The sequence below is a fragment of the Chelonus insularis genome, unplaced genomic scaffold (assembly GCF_013357705.1).
Source record: "Chelonus insularis isolate UGA/USDA-ARS -01 unplaced genomic scaffold, ASM1335770v1 contig_131_pilon, whole genome shotgun sequence".
NCBI classification, from domain to species: Eukaryota; Metazoa; Arthropoda; class Insecta; order Hymenoptera; family Braconidae; genus Chelonus; species Chelonus insularis.
The window spans coordinates 1,541,435-1,554,982 of NW_023276372.1; the positions used below are offsets into that span (position 1 = coordinate 1,541,435).

A 13,548-nucleotide genomic window follows, 5' to 3' on the forward strand; every position below is an offset into this window, starting at 1 on the left:
CACTTTAAACTTACTATTTTTATTGGTTGTTGAAATTTGTAATTGTAGGAGAATTTTATTGGCGCATGACAAGTATGAAATAACATGGTGGATCCTGCGAATTTCGAGCAAATGCTCGAGACTTGTTTAAATTAAATCAACGTAAAATTGAGATTTTATTATTAGTGTTTTAAGTAATATTATAGAATAATAGTTATTTAAACATTTTAATACGATGTCTTTCTACATTCGAAATATACCTAACAAATTATGTTTATACGTCGGCACACGAAACCAAATAATACAGTCTGATCGAAAGTTGACAAAACTTATGAGAATATCGGCATTCACTCACAAGGTTTAAATTATTACAATTACAATAAATAATGCGAATAACCTCAATAAATTGATAGAAGATTAATTATTTTATTTATTTCTATTTAGAACTCTCACTGTCACGTACTATTAACCTATTTTTCATTTATCGGCATATGCGACTAATACTTAACCTCAATTAAATAAACTTATATAATAAATAAAAACGTTTCTCTTTAATGATTGTAAATTCTTATATTTTAATTTTGTATATTTTTTTATAGGCTACTTCATCTTCAAGTAAAACAATAGAAAATGAATTTGTTAAATTACATACACCAATCAACACAATACAAGAAACAAACTTGAATAATTTAAATTCATCGTATTATTCTATTGCTTCTAAATTGGCAGAACAAACAAATCCAATCACTGAATCAGAAAAATTAAATCGACCTGCTAGCAATGAAGATAATAGCAGTGAAAAGAAAACAGATGGTCCTACGAAAGAACAGTTAGAATTTATTTACAGGACTCTCGAACATGATGTAAGAAATATTTTATTTTATTTATAATTATTTTTTATAATTAAATATATAATAAATTATAATTATTGATTCTACTACTAATAAACTATAAAAATTTCAGCTTCCGAAATTTTTCGTGACTGCACATAATTATAATATTTATAGTCCCCATTTGGAATTTGTAAATAATTTCAAAGGCGAAGTTTCACAGTAACTATCAATTTTATTGATTGATACAAAAATATAAATTGTATTTATTAAATTGATATTATTTCTAATTTTGTGTTTTAGCGGTCTACCGGCATATATAAAACAAACATTATGGATAAAAATCGCTGGTCATCTTTGCTACGTTTATGTTAAATTTGAAGTTTTAAAAATAACTAAACATCCTGAAGACAATACGGTAAGAGTGAGATGGCGAATTTGCGGCTTATCAACTTGGCAAGCCCTTTCAAATTTCTATAGAATGATGAGGAATTTAGATAGAAAAGAGACGTAGGTGTTTTTCAATATTTTTATTATTGATAAAAACAATTAAAGTAGTTATTGATGGATAAATTATCATAATTATAGGTGGTATGATGGCTTTTCAACATTTTTTGTGGGATCTGATGGAAAAGTATTCAAACATATAGCTGATAAAATGATGCCTGATAATGATCCAGTACAAGATAAAGAGAAAACTAATATCGCCGCAAAATTAACTACGTGAGTAATGCTGTTAATAGACTATTGAATGTCTATTATAAATACATTCACTTCCGGAGTGAGTGTAATTTGAGTATAAGCGTTATTCATTTTATTTCTTTAGTTATTTTAATTTATATTAACTATTAATTTTTTGAAATTTTCATCACTGTTATTATAATAACTATGCTCATTATTCACAAATTTTTTTTAATAAAAATTGTTAAATGCTACATTTATAAATTATAATTTAATGCGAATTATTCATCCGATTAAGTTAATATAAAAATAGTTTAATAAATATGACTTCACAAGTCAATTATTGGTGAGGAAGAGAGTGACTCTCTTGACAAATGCTTCGATCCGAATTTATTGGCATATTAAACCTGTAATAATTTCAGAGATTAAAACATCAATAATTAATTTCTCAATATTCACAATAATTATTAAAAGAAAAAAATTAACATACCTAAGTAATCATCCATCAACGTTCCAATAGCAAACTAAGACAAACAAATAGAATTAAATTAGATAAACTTCAGAGAAATGAATGAGTAATTAAATTATCTAAAAGCGACTTACGATTCCTGTAGCATCAACTCTTGTACCGACTATTTTCAATCGAATTTCATCATCAGCTTGAATTACAACGTCCTAAAGAATTTTTATATAAATATTAATTGCAAATCATTGCTTCATACTCATTGATTATTTTATAATTTTAATTATATTGGGTATGGACAAAAGTTTTAGCCGTTTTGCGAATCTCGAATACCGAGTTGAAAAAAATATATTCCTCATAAATAAATAACGCAATATTGCGCAGTAGAATTCTAGATGCCACAAGCTTTTAATAGCTCATGCCTACATAATTCTTGTTTATACGTAATTGTAACATAATTTTAATTTTTTTTAACTCTCTAAAAACGAATAGAACTCTTGCACACGCCAATATTATAAATAATTATACACAATGTGTTTGTTCTTACCTCTTCTTTTGATTTGTAACATGGTGGGCTCACGTTAGGACAAAATTGCATATCCGCTGGAATTGTCTACAAATAAACATAAGAAATATTTTAGATGCATAAGTAATTAATTAAAGAATGGGACTTTTTTATATTATTTACTTACATGATGAGATATAAAACACGATAATGGTCCAATTTCAGCAAACATTCCTACCTGTAGAGAGACAAATATAATTTTTGTTCTGCTTAATTATTATAATAAACAAGTAGATTCGTACCTTGTTGACTTGTGTTACTATAGCATCTAAGACTTCACCTTTAAATGGTCTAAAAACGATCGCTTTATATTTTACAGGATACACTACGAATCCTTGACCAGGTTGAATAATACCAGCTCCTATACTATCAATTGTCGTAACAGCAACAACAAATCCATACCTAAAACCCGGTGTTTACAAAGAGTTGTAAAATAGCATACTTGAAATAATTGAAAGATCATATAATTATAAATTAAATTACACTTACTTTCCGCTACAAGTTCCTTCGACTTCTGTATATAATTTTTGTTTAACTGTGTCAAGAAGTTGAGGTCCAAAGTATCTAGGATGTAGAAGGATCTCATGCTCCAAAGATATCTGAGCAAAATTTTGAATTAATTTCTTTGTTTATTACTTTTCTAATGTTTATGTATTATTTAAATTAATTTAATATTTATGCTTACATGATAAAACATTGTATAACATTAACGATAATTTTTTATAGTAATTTTTTAGATCGTTTAAAAATAAAAATAACAAACGCGTGAAATCGTTTGATGGGTTTTTTGAGGTTATGTAGACCTTAAGTCATATTTCCAATTTTCACAACAACAAAATACCACCACAAATTTAACATGTATTTACATCGTTTACATGCATATTTGTGTATGTATACATGCAAGCCTATTTACCAAACATACGTAAATCTATTCACTGTTATGTTTTGAGAGATTTTGCATTGAGCTTGTATTCTCATCTATTGTATAATGTTTAACAGTAAAAAAAATAATTTGCCGCCTAGGCCAAGCTTACCTTTACCTGAACAAATATTAGAAGATCTTCATAATGCAAATAAAAATGATATAACCTTCAATATCATAAAAAGTGGTGAGTAATAATCATTTATTCGATTTCACCAAAAACATTTCTTGTTATTATAACAATCAATTTAAATTGTAAATTAATATTTTTGTTAGAAAATGAGAAGAAATCAAATTCTTATTTCTCATCCAACACCAATGAAACTGAGAATATTTATGAAAAAGCTCGAGGATATTTAGATGGTATCCAACAATTAAAAGTATTGGAAAAACAATTAAATGAAGAACAAGAATCATTAAAAATCAGTTATGACGAAATTACAAAATTAGCACAAGACATTCGTAATCAAGCACAGGCAGTTCTTATAAAATAACACAAAACATATGATTAAAGAAATTAATTACAAATATTTCATTCAAAATAACACTTTATTTTTACACCAAATTGTTGATCACAATTATGACTTTACGTACTATGCAATACAAGAAGTATTTTTAAATTTAATTTATAGAGGATATTTGTATATTTGTTAATTTATTAACCACTTTAATCAATTACACAATTTGTACTGCTATTTATTTGTTCGGAATAATTCATAAAATGGACGGATAATGAACAACAATTACTGGAATATAAAATTATAATTATAAGGCACATTATTGTGGTAATTGATCACATAACAATTAATGAAAATCATATTTCTAAATTTTATCTAAATATAATTTTATAAGTAAAAATGAAAAATAACACAGTATAGTAATTTGTTCATAATAATACAACTATAAGCATAATGATATGTTTGTAACCTTGAGACCTTAAATGATTATCTATATTTATACTCAGATGTAAAGAGCAATTCTTGTGCTTGTGACAATGACTTAATTTCTACGACATAATAATAATAATAATAACTGGGATTTTAAGAAGATTATAATACAAAATTTTGTATGTAAAACAGCAATCAAGTGAGTAATATCATATTTTTGTGTTAAATTGAATATTTTTATGCAAAATAGTGTTACATACCTATTAATGAAGTTACGTAATTAGATATTGAGCTTGAATGTTACACTCGAAATGGATATTCTGACAAATTATTTATTCATATCAATTGTCATAATATTTGCATAAAAATCATTCAATTGTACTGAAGATTTATTTAGTAAACTTGATTACTTGGACTTATACTATACGTTGGATCATATCTAATAACAGGATCACTAAGGTAAGCACACCACGTAAAACCTGGCGGATAGCCTGAAAAAGTCATGCTCTTATTGTTAATTCAATCTGAAAATAATTATGGTTAATATTCAATACAATAATATGAATATTAATATTATTTATAATTGTTTTGATTTGTTTATTGTGATGTTAATTAGTAAAAATACCCATCGATAATAAAGCTGTTAAAAAAGAATAAATAAATTTATAATACTTACATATTTCCCAATTTTTTTTATAAATACAATATATAATTTTTTTTTGTTTCAAGTATTTAAAGCATGATTATGCGATAGAACAGAGATTTTTTCCTTTTTTTGTCCAGCTGCGTGCAAATAATTATTTACGATTAGTTATTATTCTTTGCTATTAATAACTACGATAACCTACTAGTATAAAAGAAAATAATTAAAACATTAACATCAATAATTAAATTTTAATTGAGAATCTAATAGAAATACATTGTTATATTCACATATAAAATATTTTTAAATTAATATTATCGATATGAATTTTTATTGCAAATATTATAAAAATTATTTCTCTCCCAAATACTATTTTAATACAAAATCAATCATCAGACCATATATTATAAAAACCAATTAACAAAAATAATAATAATAATTACAATTATTGTGCTAATTATTCTCTTGACTTTTAAAAAATATATTATGCTAGGAAAGACAATTTTCCAATTATTCAATTAGTTGTCTCCAATTTTTAAGTATTCTTATCATTCTACTTAACATAAAAACAATTTAAAATTGGACGGAGTTAGTTTGCAAATAATTACTAAAATTAATTGTTAAAAATTTTGTGCTTCAAAGCAGCTGGTAGATAGTACATCTATCTGTTTTAGTGATAAAATAATAATTTTCTAAATAAGATAATAAACTTATCAATAAAATGTTAAAGCAGATAGGTATACTAAAAAGTTAATAGCAAATAAACTGATGAATCATTTAAAACTACCAGCACCAACCCGTATTATAAATAGAAGTTTCTAATAATCTACATAATATTAAATAATAATTTAATGAAATATTACAATAAACTATAATCAATGAAATGGCGTATAATAATCACTGGTAATTATGACACTAATGTATATAAAATATATTTATATACATATATGTATATCTTCAACAAAAAATTAAAGGAATTCATTAAGTACACAGACGCACATTGTACAGAAGCGAAAAAAGTAGATATGTAGAGATAACAATTCTTCTAAAGATAAGAAAGTAACAAAATAGTATACTTCTGTCAATACATGACTGTGATGTTACTGTTTAAATAGCTATCAGCTGCCATTAATGACTAACAAAAATGTTTTCTATTAGATTACCAAAAATCTAGCTATATTATTATTATAACATCATGTATAAATCTTCTGTTTTCACTTCAATTGTATTTAAAGTACCTTGGTAAATAAATACCAACAAATATTTACATAAAAGCAAGTTCAGCCTTGTTCTGAAAAATTTTGATGATTGTGATGATGCCATTTAATTGATATGGTGAATGTACAAATACTTATTACAAAGTGTAATAATTATGCAGAGATATGGATTTTATTTAAAACCAAAATCGGGCATGGTAAATATTTGACGTAAAGTTAACTTGCCTCTGGGCTTGTATTTAAGATGATCCTCGATAAACTGGCAAGGACAACGGGCGGAGACGCAATGACGCGGAGGAACAGTTGGTCCCACGATGGTTCTATTGCGCTCCTGAGAGTCAATAACCAAGTCGAGTCTGTGACGAACAAATTGCCGCGTCCATCGTGACGCGTATCTCAGCAACAGCAACTCCGCCCGCTCCTGCCAACACACACCGTCACCATTCAACGAATAAAGCTGTGTAATTGTAAGCAATATTTCAAGGCACAATTTTAACATTATTTTCAAAATGCTGCAAAGCTAATAGTAAGTCAGAAACTAAGCAAGTTAAAAGGTTTTAAAAAATTATCCTCCTTATTACTAGATTATGTCTATCAATATCAAATTACTGGAATAGTTGATTTCATTTATAAACTCTATCACCTATAATATTATTAAAAATTATTTAATCTAATTAAGTCATTTCTTTCTAGCTATTATCTTTTATCATTTTTGCTTCTAAAAATATTGTAAAATTATAAAACTGTGGTCTCATACAAATGATGATCCTACAATTTTACAACTCATTTAAAATTACATTTAATTATCAATGTTCATTTTTTATGGATCCTTGTTTATTGACTTGATCCATTTTTTATCGACTAAATGACTTTATTATACAAGTACCTTATTATGCGATAAAGGTAATTTCTTTAATTTTATTTACTTTTCCTTGAGACTCTTTTTATTGCTCAATTGAAGAAGTTTCAATGAACTGTTATGTTCTAAATTACCACAAGACCATTGTTTTATGATTTTACATTACTTTTTGTTTTTCATGATGAAACTTTGTCCAATGATGGATTAAAATCCTCTGTCCCTTAAAAAGCTGCTCCACCTAGGACAAAAATCCCTGCCTTGAACACGTGGTTTATTACGTAACCATTCTTCAATGTATTGACAAGGACATAATGCTGAAGCCAAATGTCGTGGAGAAGAAGGATTACCACCTTCTTCATCAACTGTCCAGTCTAGCCGTCGTCGAAGATAGTCCTTTCCCCAACGTTGCACGTAACGACATAAAACTTGTTCACTTTTACCCTAATTTTACATTACATAAACATTCATTTGTAATACAATATTTTAAAAATAATAAAAAAAAAATAGATACAAAAGTAATAAGAGAGTTGGAAACAGGAAGTAAGCATTATGTAAAAGGCTTATCAGTAAATAGAAAAAAAAAAATATACATGTTTTACCTGCTTTCGAGATAACCGTGTAGTCGAGCTCCCTTGTATGACAATATCACTATCGTCAATATCCATGCGTTGTTGTAATTCTTGTCTTCGTCGTTGGGCTTCACTCGTCTCGTCGCCACCGATAATTCTACCTTCTCTTTCTTCTCTTTCAATAACATCTTGCAATTTTTTCTGCGAAAATTGATTATTGTTAAATAGCACAAAAGAAACCATTTACTGATAATGAAAAATTAAAAATAATTAACAATGTGTTGAGATATGAATTTTTTTATGTGACTTAGTCATAAGTACTCACTATACAATCAGTAGTGTCAAAGTATATGAAGCAAAGATTCACTTTATGACACGATATTTTTCCTCTGTCATCCAAGCCAAGTAGAATTTTATGACGTAACAGATGTTTATTCACTTGTGCCATACACTTCTCCAGGTTATGATTGAGTTTAATCTTGATAAACATGCACAAGAATATAGCAGCAGCATTTAAAATTAACCACATTATTCCAAGGCCAAAAAGAGTTAGCCCTGTGACACCAGAAAACAATAGGCCAAGGAGTATTATAAATGCTGTGAATATCCATAAGACGAGAATTCTTTTGTAGCATATGTTGTACATGTTGAAACGTACATCATTGACCAGCAATTCCATAATATGCACATAATCTTCAACTGTCAACTGAAATCAAATAGATAGATTTGAGATTGATGAAACTATTTATTACTCACATTAAATAAAAAAAGAAAATTATTTTTACCGTCAATCCTTGAGCCATAAGTTCCTCAGGAACTAGTTCAGGTCGAAATTTCGCTGGTGTAATCCAAGGCCACCTGGTATTAACTGGCAGTAGAGTAACAATTGTATCTCCATTAGCAAATCCTCGTCTTATATTACCAATAGGTGTGCTTATAATATTATTAATATTGTTCCGACCATTCGAAACATCGCGAAGATCAATGGTTTTTAAAGATGCACTTTTGGGGTCTGAAACTTTAACTTCAGATGCAGCAAGATTATCAGGACTCTCGGAAGATAATGATCTACTTAGCCCTGATCGATCTAAATTTATTTGGACGGATTCTGTTGCTATCACAGCACCTTTATATTCATTTTGTTCTTTTTTATGATTCTCTTCTGCTTTCTCAGCAGCTTTTATTATTTTATCAACACTCACAGTCACTGATTCTTGTTTTATTGTAGCTGGAATGTTTTCGTTTGTTATCTCTTCAGTGTGTTGTGTAGATTCTTCGTCGAATTGAACCCAATTTTTTTTAGCTGGTGCTTCTGTTGTATTTATAGGTATCGACACGTGGTCGGTACTATCCTGAGATATTGGAGCACTCATTTTATTGCATTGAATATGGTAAATATTCCTTGTCTATCGTTTTTCTTGATTGTTAGTTAATTATTTAAAATTTGTGTTTGTCAAAGAGGTACGTAAGAGTTGCCGTGACGAAGAAAAAATGAAGTAAAATTTTCAGTCATACTTTCACCATGTATTTAAATCTGTAAAAAAAAAATTCAACAATTAATTAAGTATATAAACATTGAAAATCAAATTCAAACAATTAAATAACTATTATTGTTCATTTCAGATATTCAATATCATTCCGCCATTTTCAACCAGTTTCATATGTGTATGTAAATATAAACAGGGAGTGTCCGTGGACGATATAAAACCGGAATTGACCACTTAACGAGTAGTAAATCAGAATGGTAAATAAATAAATTGATTTGAAAAATAAAAGTGATTTTTTTCTCTATTAAATAATCATTTTTCGAAATAAAACTTTCCAGTATTTCATAATTTTTAATTTCGTTCGGAAAAAAGGTTAAGACCGAGGGGTCTTTTCACTTTACCTTTTCAAATCAACTTCACTTTCTCTTTCGTAAATGGAAATCAATAGAAAAAAAACTTTTTTGGAGTTTAACAGAATGTATGAGTAATTAAAATATATTGTTAAATACAACTGACAAGTAAATTATATATTTTAGTTAATGGTATGCCACATGCAACGTACATACCTGGTAAACAGTCTGCAGTCTTATGACCAGGAGTAAGTGTATGAACAGTTGGTGGAAGCAGGTAGAGGTCAAGGGGACCCCGACGAGAGCCAGTCAGGTACGAGCGTACAACGGATATATACGAATGAAATGTGAACAGGCATCGATTGAGAAAGGGTACGTGAGTATATAAATTTCGAGACGTAATAGGTACATTGTTGTATCATTGCAAGATGAGAGTCAAACTAATTAGTGCATGTACTAGTGTTTTATTCTCTCTAATATTATGACGTTTTATGTAATAAAATATTTATCAGTAATAATTGTTGTTTATTTATTCTTAATAACAATAACCTAATTTTTCTATTTGTTTCTCTTAATAATGTTTAGATTTACATTTTAGAAATTCATTCACGGACAACATTATTTAAATAAAATATTTGAAAATGGCAGCAAGATATTTTTTAAGAAGCTTGAACTTATTAAGAAGTGGGAGAAATTATTTTTATTATGATAAAATTCAAACAAACTTTATTAATTTACAATTCATAAGATTAAAGCAATGGAGACAACCAAAATCATGGTATTATGATTGTTTATTAGAGAAATTAGATTTTATTGAGGATATTTAATTATTTAATTCATTTTCTATAGGAGTTTTAATAACAAATTCAAACAAAATTTAATAATAGCAAGTTCAGGACTCTGGGGATTGTTTAAGTTTGGAGATGACGAAGAAAATGATGCTGAATCTGAACTAATAATGTTAATAAAACGATCAGTCTTATTAATTCAGGTTTTACTCGCCCAATCGTAAATATTTTATATGATAAATCACCTTGGAAATTAAATAAATATCTCTATTACATAGAAAGACGAATTTAAAAAAGCTGAACAAATGTTACATGTTGCACTTCGTCAAGCACAAATGCTCCAAAATGAGCAAGGAATTACCTATATTTATTATGTCATGGCTGATTTAGCTTTCCAAGTCGGAGAAATTGAGAAGGCACAAAATCTTTATAAATCAGTCATGCAAAGATTACTATCTAGTGGCACACCTCAAGATGATATAAAGATTGTCCACATCAGTCTAAAAATAGCCAGACTGTATGAACAAGATGGAAATCCAAGGTAAACAAACTAGATTTATATAAAATAAAAAATTTATAAATTAAATTATTTATTAATTATTGATAATAGTAGTAATTACATAAAATAGCATGGCAGAAAATGGTTATCAGTTTTGTATTCAAACTATGAATACTCACCTGAAAGACAATCCTGATGATGAAGAAACTTTGATTCTATGGGCAACATTGAAGGATTGGTATGCAAAAATGCTTACAACTCAATCACGATATCCCGAAGCACTCGATAACTTTCTGGAAGCTTATAAAGTTTGCTCTCAAGTGAATGGAAAAGATCATGAATGGTCGCTACTACTGATGAATGATCTTGGAATGGTTCTAAGTGTTTTAGGACAACATGATGATGCTTTGAAATATTTAGAAGAAGCTGTCGAGATAGGTATTGTATAAAATCAATTGATATTACATTGGTACAGACAATTGATATTATTAAAAAATTAATTAATCATTTTAGGAAAAAGTGTCAAAGATTTAGATCTCACTGAAATGTATATAAACTTAGGATTTGTTTATCTCTCAAAATCTTTATACAAAGAAGCGCATAAAGCATGTATGGAAGGTTTAAAATATGCTAAAGAGAACGGGAAAGATGATTGTTTGGAGGAAGCTAATCAATGTTTATCAGCAGTAAAAGGATTATTTTAGAATAAATAATTGTATTATTTTTTAATTACAAGATGTTATAAATTATCCGCAACTGTATATAGAATAATAAATTATATTATAAACTGTTATAATTCAGGAAATAATAATTTGTTTAATTGTGTTGTACACAATAAAATGTATAATGTACAAAAAAAATAATACCACAAATTCATGATTCATTTTGCAATATTAACCGAAAAAAATAATTGATTCTGGAAAAAAATATTTCAAGACTAAAAATCGGACAAAAACTGTAAAAAATATATCACAATTAACTTCCATAGTACGATTCATAGAAACTTCTTCTAACTTATGGTTTTCATTCTATGTACTTAAATCGTTCTTTAAAAAATTCATTTATTCGTATTCTGCTATCAGTACCATCATATACACTCCAACTAGCAATGCAATTATTTCTTTTATTGATTGCCAGAATTTAGTATCTGATAATAATTCAGGTATTACGGATACAGTTGCAATATAAATAAATCCCCCAGCAGTAAAAGGAAGAATCCAGTGTGTAGCAATATCTCCTGTGGAAATCAATTATCATTACAAATAAAATATCTGAGTCTGAATGTTATCTATTATTATCTTTAATATGAATTAAAACATCATCAATTACCCATTCCTTCAGCTAGAAGAGACACATAAGTACCACACAAAGCACCTACAGCTGTTGTCAGTTGTAATAATATTGCCTAAAAAATAATATATGCAATTACGTTCTTTTGATAAGAGTTTTTTTTTTCATTTAAAATAAGTGTTATTTCTATTTACTTTTTTCTTGCTGCATCCACTTTGAATGAGAATAGCAAAATCTCCAATTTCATGGGGGACTTCATGGAGTAATATTGTAAAAGTTGTTACATATCCAACATTTTTTCCTGCTAAATAACTAGCTCCAATTGCTAAGCCATCTGTAAAATTATGTAAAAAGTCAGCAGCTAGATTCAGGTATCCAGCAATTTTAATGTCTTCATTCTCTATTTGTTCTTCGGATTGATTATTGTTTTCATTTTTTTCTGTCAGACTTTCTGTATTGTCTTCAGTTTCATTTTTCTTCTTTTCTTTCGATTGGTCTTTTTCCACTGTATCAGTGATACTGTGTGAGTGTGAATGACCACCTTTGACTAGTCGAATTGCTTTTTCTACCATTAAAAACATTATTATACCGAGAAGAACACATAAACCCACAGACATATCATGACCATGACTATGTCCATGTTCATGATCATCATGTTCATCATGTCCATCGTGATCATGAGAATGAGAATGCGGCGTCAAAGCGTGTGGTATCAAGTGAAGAAAGGCATCTCCAAGTAGACCTCCTGATGCAAAACTCAATAAAATCTTCAATAATGGTTCTTTTTCTTTCGTATTATCCAAAGGAACAAAAAATAGAATAATAAATGGAGCTATTGATATCAATAAAGTTGATGTCATTGCATTAAAAAATACATCTTTATTAGGTTCTGCTGATTTTTCATTTAATTTTGGTTTCGAGGGTTCATGATGATGATGATGGTGGTGATGATGATGATGCTGATGTTGTGGCTTTAAATTTTCATTAGCTTCTTTTGAATATTTAAAACTTGGATTCGCATCATAATGATGGTGATGATCATCATCGTGTAGATGTTCATGGGATTGACAAAGAAGCGGTAAATCCAAAAAAATCAATAATAAAAGAATAACTAGAGCAACATTTACCCAAAAAGAATTTTTTTTCCACCACCATACATTCTGTTCAGAACACTGTGAAGTAGTTTTCATGATGATATTATTTTTTATAAGTAGTTCTATTTATACACTTCATTTATTCATTAATTGTTCATTAACTATTTTAAGTATAACATAAATTTGAAATTATTTTTATGTAAAATTTAAAACAATATTGTATTTATATTATTACTATATTTATATTAGCATTTACGATGTTATGTCCACGCATAGGATAAAACGTGGATCAAATTCTCTACGCCAATAGAATTCGAGCTCCACTGAAGTAAAAAATTACGCATTTATCTCAAAATTTGTAAAGGAATATACTTGTAATGCCATCATGTATTACATCAAATAATGCTTTTTATTTTGAACATTAA

At 28.0% G+C, this 13,548-nt stretch overlaps 6 protein-coding genes across 13 annotated transcripts; 3 read left to right on the forward strand and 3 right to left on the reverse strand.

Moving 5' to 3' along the window:
- The first annotated feature begins 82 nt into the window (after positions 1-82).
- LOC118072507 (uncharacterized protein C6orf136 homolog) lies at positions 83-1,942 on the forward strand. The gene is made up of 5 exons (XM_035092433.1): positions 83-337; positions 579-842; positions 943-1,031; positions 1,113-1,319; positions 1,398-1,942. The coding sequence occupies exons 1-5, from the start codon at positions 215-217 to the stop codon at positions 1,534-1,536; spliced, it is 822 nt and encodes a 273-aa protein (XP_034948324.1). The 5' UTR covers positions 83-214; the 3' UTR covers positions 1,537-1,942.
- Positions 1,325-3,437, reverse strand: Rpb7 (DNA-directed RNA polymerase II subunit Rpb7). The gene is made up of 8 exons (XM_035092459.1): positions 3,204-3,437; positions 3,008-3,117; positions 2,761-2,920; positions 2,646-2,696; positions 2,501-2,566; positions 2,094-2,165; positions 1,981-2,014; positions 1,325-1,897 (listed from the first exon to the last, which is right to left on the reverse strand). Exons 1-8 carry the CDS (start codon positions 3,213-3,215, stop codon positions 1,881-1,883), a joined length of 522 nt encoding a protein of 173 aa, XP_034948350.1. The 5' UTR covers positions 3,216-3,437; the 3' UTR covers positions 1,325-1,880.
- Positions 2,959-3,970, forward strand: LOC118072533 (UPF0449 protein C19orf25 homolog). The gene is made up of 2 exons (XM_035092484.1): positions 2,959-3,627; positions 3,717-3,970. The coding sequence occupies exons 1-2, from the start codon at positions 3,507-3,509 to the stop codon at positions 3,932-3,934; spliced, it is 339 nt and encodes a 112-aa protein (XP_034948375.1). The 5' UTR covers positions 2,959-3,506; the 3' UTR covers positions 3,935-3,970.
- Positions 3,971-4,686: 716 nt separating this feature from the next.
- On the reverse strand, positions 4,687-9,812 carry LOC118072417 (transmembrane protein 268). Of its 5 annotated transcripts, none has more exons than XM_035092314.1 (7): positions 9,669-9,811; positions 8,401-9,149; positions 7,941-8,321; positions 7,646-7,816; positions 6,413-6,644; positions 5,004-5,110; positions 4,710-4,818 (listed from the first exon to the last, which is right to left on the reverse strand). In XM_035092314.1, exons 2-6 carry the CDS (start codon positions 8,986-8,988, stop codon positions 5,052-5,054), a joined length of 1,431 nt encoding a protein of 476 aa, XP_034948205.1. In that variant the 5' UTR covers positions 8,989-9,149; positions 9,669-9,811; the 3' UTR covers positions 4,710-4,818; positions 5,004-5,051. The 5 variants fall into 5 exon arrangements, with proteins under 5 accessions (XP_034948181.1, XP_034948189.1, XP_034948205.1 ...); XM_035092306.1 differs by having other exon boundaries at positions 4,732-4,851; positions 9,669-9,812; XM_035092290.1 differs by lacking the exon at positions 5,004-5,110 and having other exon boundaries at positions 4,687-4,818.
- Positions 9,682-11,535, forward strand: Ttc19 (tetratricopeptide repeat domain 19). Of its 4 annotated transcripts, none has more exons than XM_035092394.1 (6): positions 9,682-9,824; positions 10,051-10,230; positions 10,302-10,443; positions 10,519-10,781; positions 10,870-11,177; positions 11,253-11,535. In XM_035092394.1, the coding sequence occupies exons 2-6, from the start codon at positions 10,094-10,096 to the stop codon at positions 11,441-11,443; spliced, it is 1,041 nt and encodes a 346-aa protein (XP_034948285.1). In that variant the 5' UTR covers positions 9,682-9,824; positions 10,051-10,093; the 3' UTR covers positions 11,444-11,535. The 4 variants fall into 4 exon arrangements, with proteins under 4 accessions (XP_034948285.1, XP_034948293.1, XP_034948311.1 ...); XM_035092402.1 differs by having other exon boundaries at positions 9,707-9,828; XM_035092420.1 differs by lacking the exon at positions 9,682-9,824 and adding an exon at positions 9,832-9,945.
- On the reverse strand, positions 11,476-13,529 carry Catsup (Catecholamines up). The gene is made up of 3 exons (XM_035092336.1): positions 12,224-13,529; positions 12,069-12,144; positions 11,476-11,976 (listed from the first exon to the last, which is right to left on the reverse strand). Exons 1-3 carry the CDS (start codon positions 13,217-13,219, stop codon positions 11,801-11,803), a joined length of 1,248 nt encoding a protein of 415 aa, XP_034948227.1. The 5' UTR covers positions 13,220-13,529; the 3' UTR covers positions 11,476-11,800.
- Between the last annotated feature and the right edge of the window lie 19 nt (positions 13,530-13,548).

What these genes read in the sequence shown, in the direction of transcription:
- LOC118072533 (XM_035092484.1), top strand. Translation starts at nt 3,507, where the DNA reads ATGTTTAACAGTAAAAAAAATAATTTGCCGCCTAGGCCAAGCTTACCT. An exon ending in CTTCAATATCATAAAAAGTG is followed by an intron (nt 3,628 to 3,716) that starts GTGAGTAATAAT and finishes TATTTTTGTTAG; the next exon opens with AAAATGAGAAGAAATCAAAT.
- Catsup (XM_035092336.1), bottom strand. Translation starts at nt 13,219, where the DNA reads ATGAAAACTACTTCACAGTGTTCTGAACAGAATGTATGGTGGTGGAAA. An exon ending in GTGGATGCAGCAAGAAAAAA is followed by an intron (nt 12,145 to 12,223) that starts GTAAATAGAAAT and finishes ATTATTTTTTAG; the next exon opens with GCAATATTATTACAACTGAC. An exon ending in TCTTCTAGCTGAAGGAATGG is followed by an intron (nt 11,977 to 12,068) that starts GTAATTGATGAT and finishes TGATTTCCACAG; the next exon opens with GAGATATTGCTACACACTGG.
- Rpb7 (XM_035092459.1), bottom strand. An exon ending in GAAGGAACTTGTAGCGGAAA is followed by an intron (nt 2,921 to 3,007) that starts GTAAGTGTAATT and finishes ACCGGGTTTTAG; the next exon opens with GTATGGATTTGTTGTTGCTG. An exon ending in GAGTTGATGCTACAGGAATC is followed by an intron (nt 2,015 to 2,093) that starts GTAAGTCGCTTT and finishes TGTTTGTCTTAG; the next exon opens with TTTGCTATTGGAACGTTGAT.
- LOC118072417 (XM_035092290.1), bottom strand. Translation starts at nt 8,988, where the DNA reads ATGAGTGCTCCAATATCTCAGGATAGTACCGACCACGTGTCGATACCT. An exon ending in TTATGGCTCAAGGATTGACG is followed by an intron (nt 8,322 to 8,400) that starts GTAAAAATAATT and finishes ATTTGATTTCAG; the next exon opens with TTGACAGTTGAAGATTATGT. An exon ending in TTGACACTACTGATTGTATA is followed by an intron (nt 7,817 to 7,940) that starts GTGAGTACTTAT and finishes CAATTTTCGCAG; the next exon opens with AAAAAATTGCAAGATGTTAT.
- Ttc19 (XM_035092394.1), top strand. Translation starts at nt 10,094, where the DNA reads ATGGCAGCAAGATATTTTTTAAGAAGCTTGAACTTATTAAGAAGTGGG. An exon ending in TGGAGACAACCAAAATCATG is followed by an intron (nt 10,231 to 10,301) that starts GTATTATGATTG and finishes CATTTTCTATAG; the next exon opens with GAGTTTTAATAACAAATTCA. An exon ending in GATCAGTCTTATTAATTCAG is followed by an intron (nt 10,444 to 10,518) that starts GTTTTACTCGCC and finishes TCTATTACATAG; the next exon opens with AAAGACGAATTTAAAAAAGC.
- LOC118072507 (XM_035092433.1), top strand. Translation starts at nt 215, where the DNA reads ATGTCTTTCTACATTCGAAATATACCTAACAAATTATGTTTATACGTC. An exon ending in TTCAAAGGCGAAGTTTCACA is followed by an intron (nt 1,032 to 1,112) that starts GTAACTATCAAT and finishes TTTGTGTTTTAG; the next exon opens with CGGTCTACCGGCATATATAA. An exon ending in AATTTAGATAGAAAAGAGAC is followed by an intron (nt 1,320 to 1,397) that starts GTAGGTGTTTTT and finishes TCATAATTATAG; the next exon opens with GTGGTATGATGGCTTTTCAA.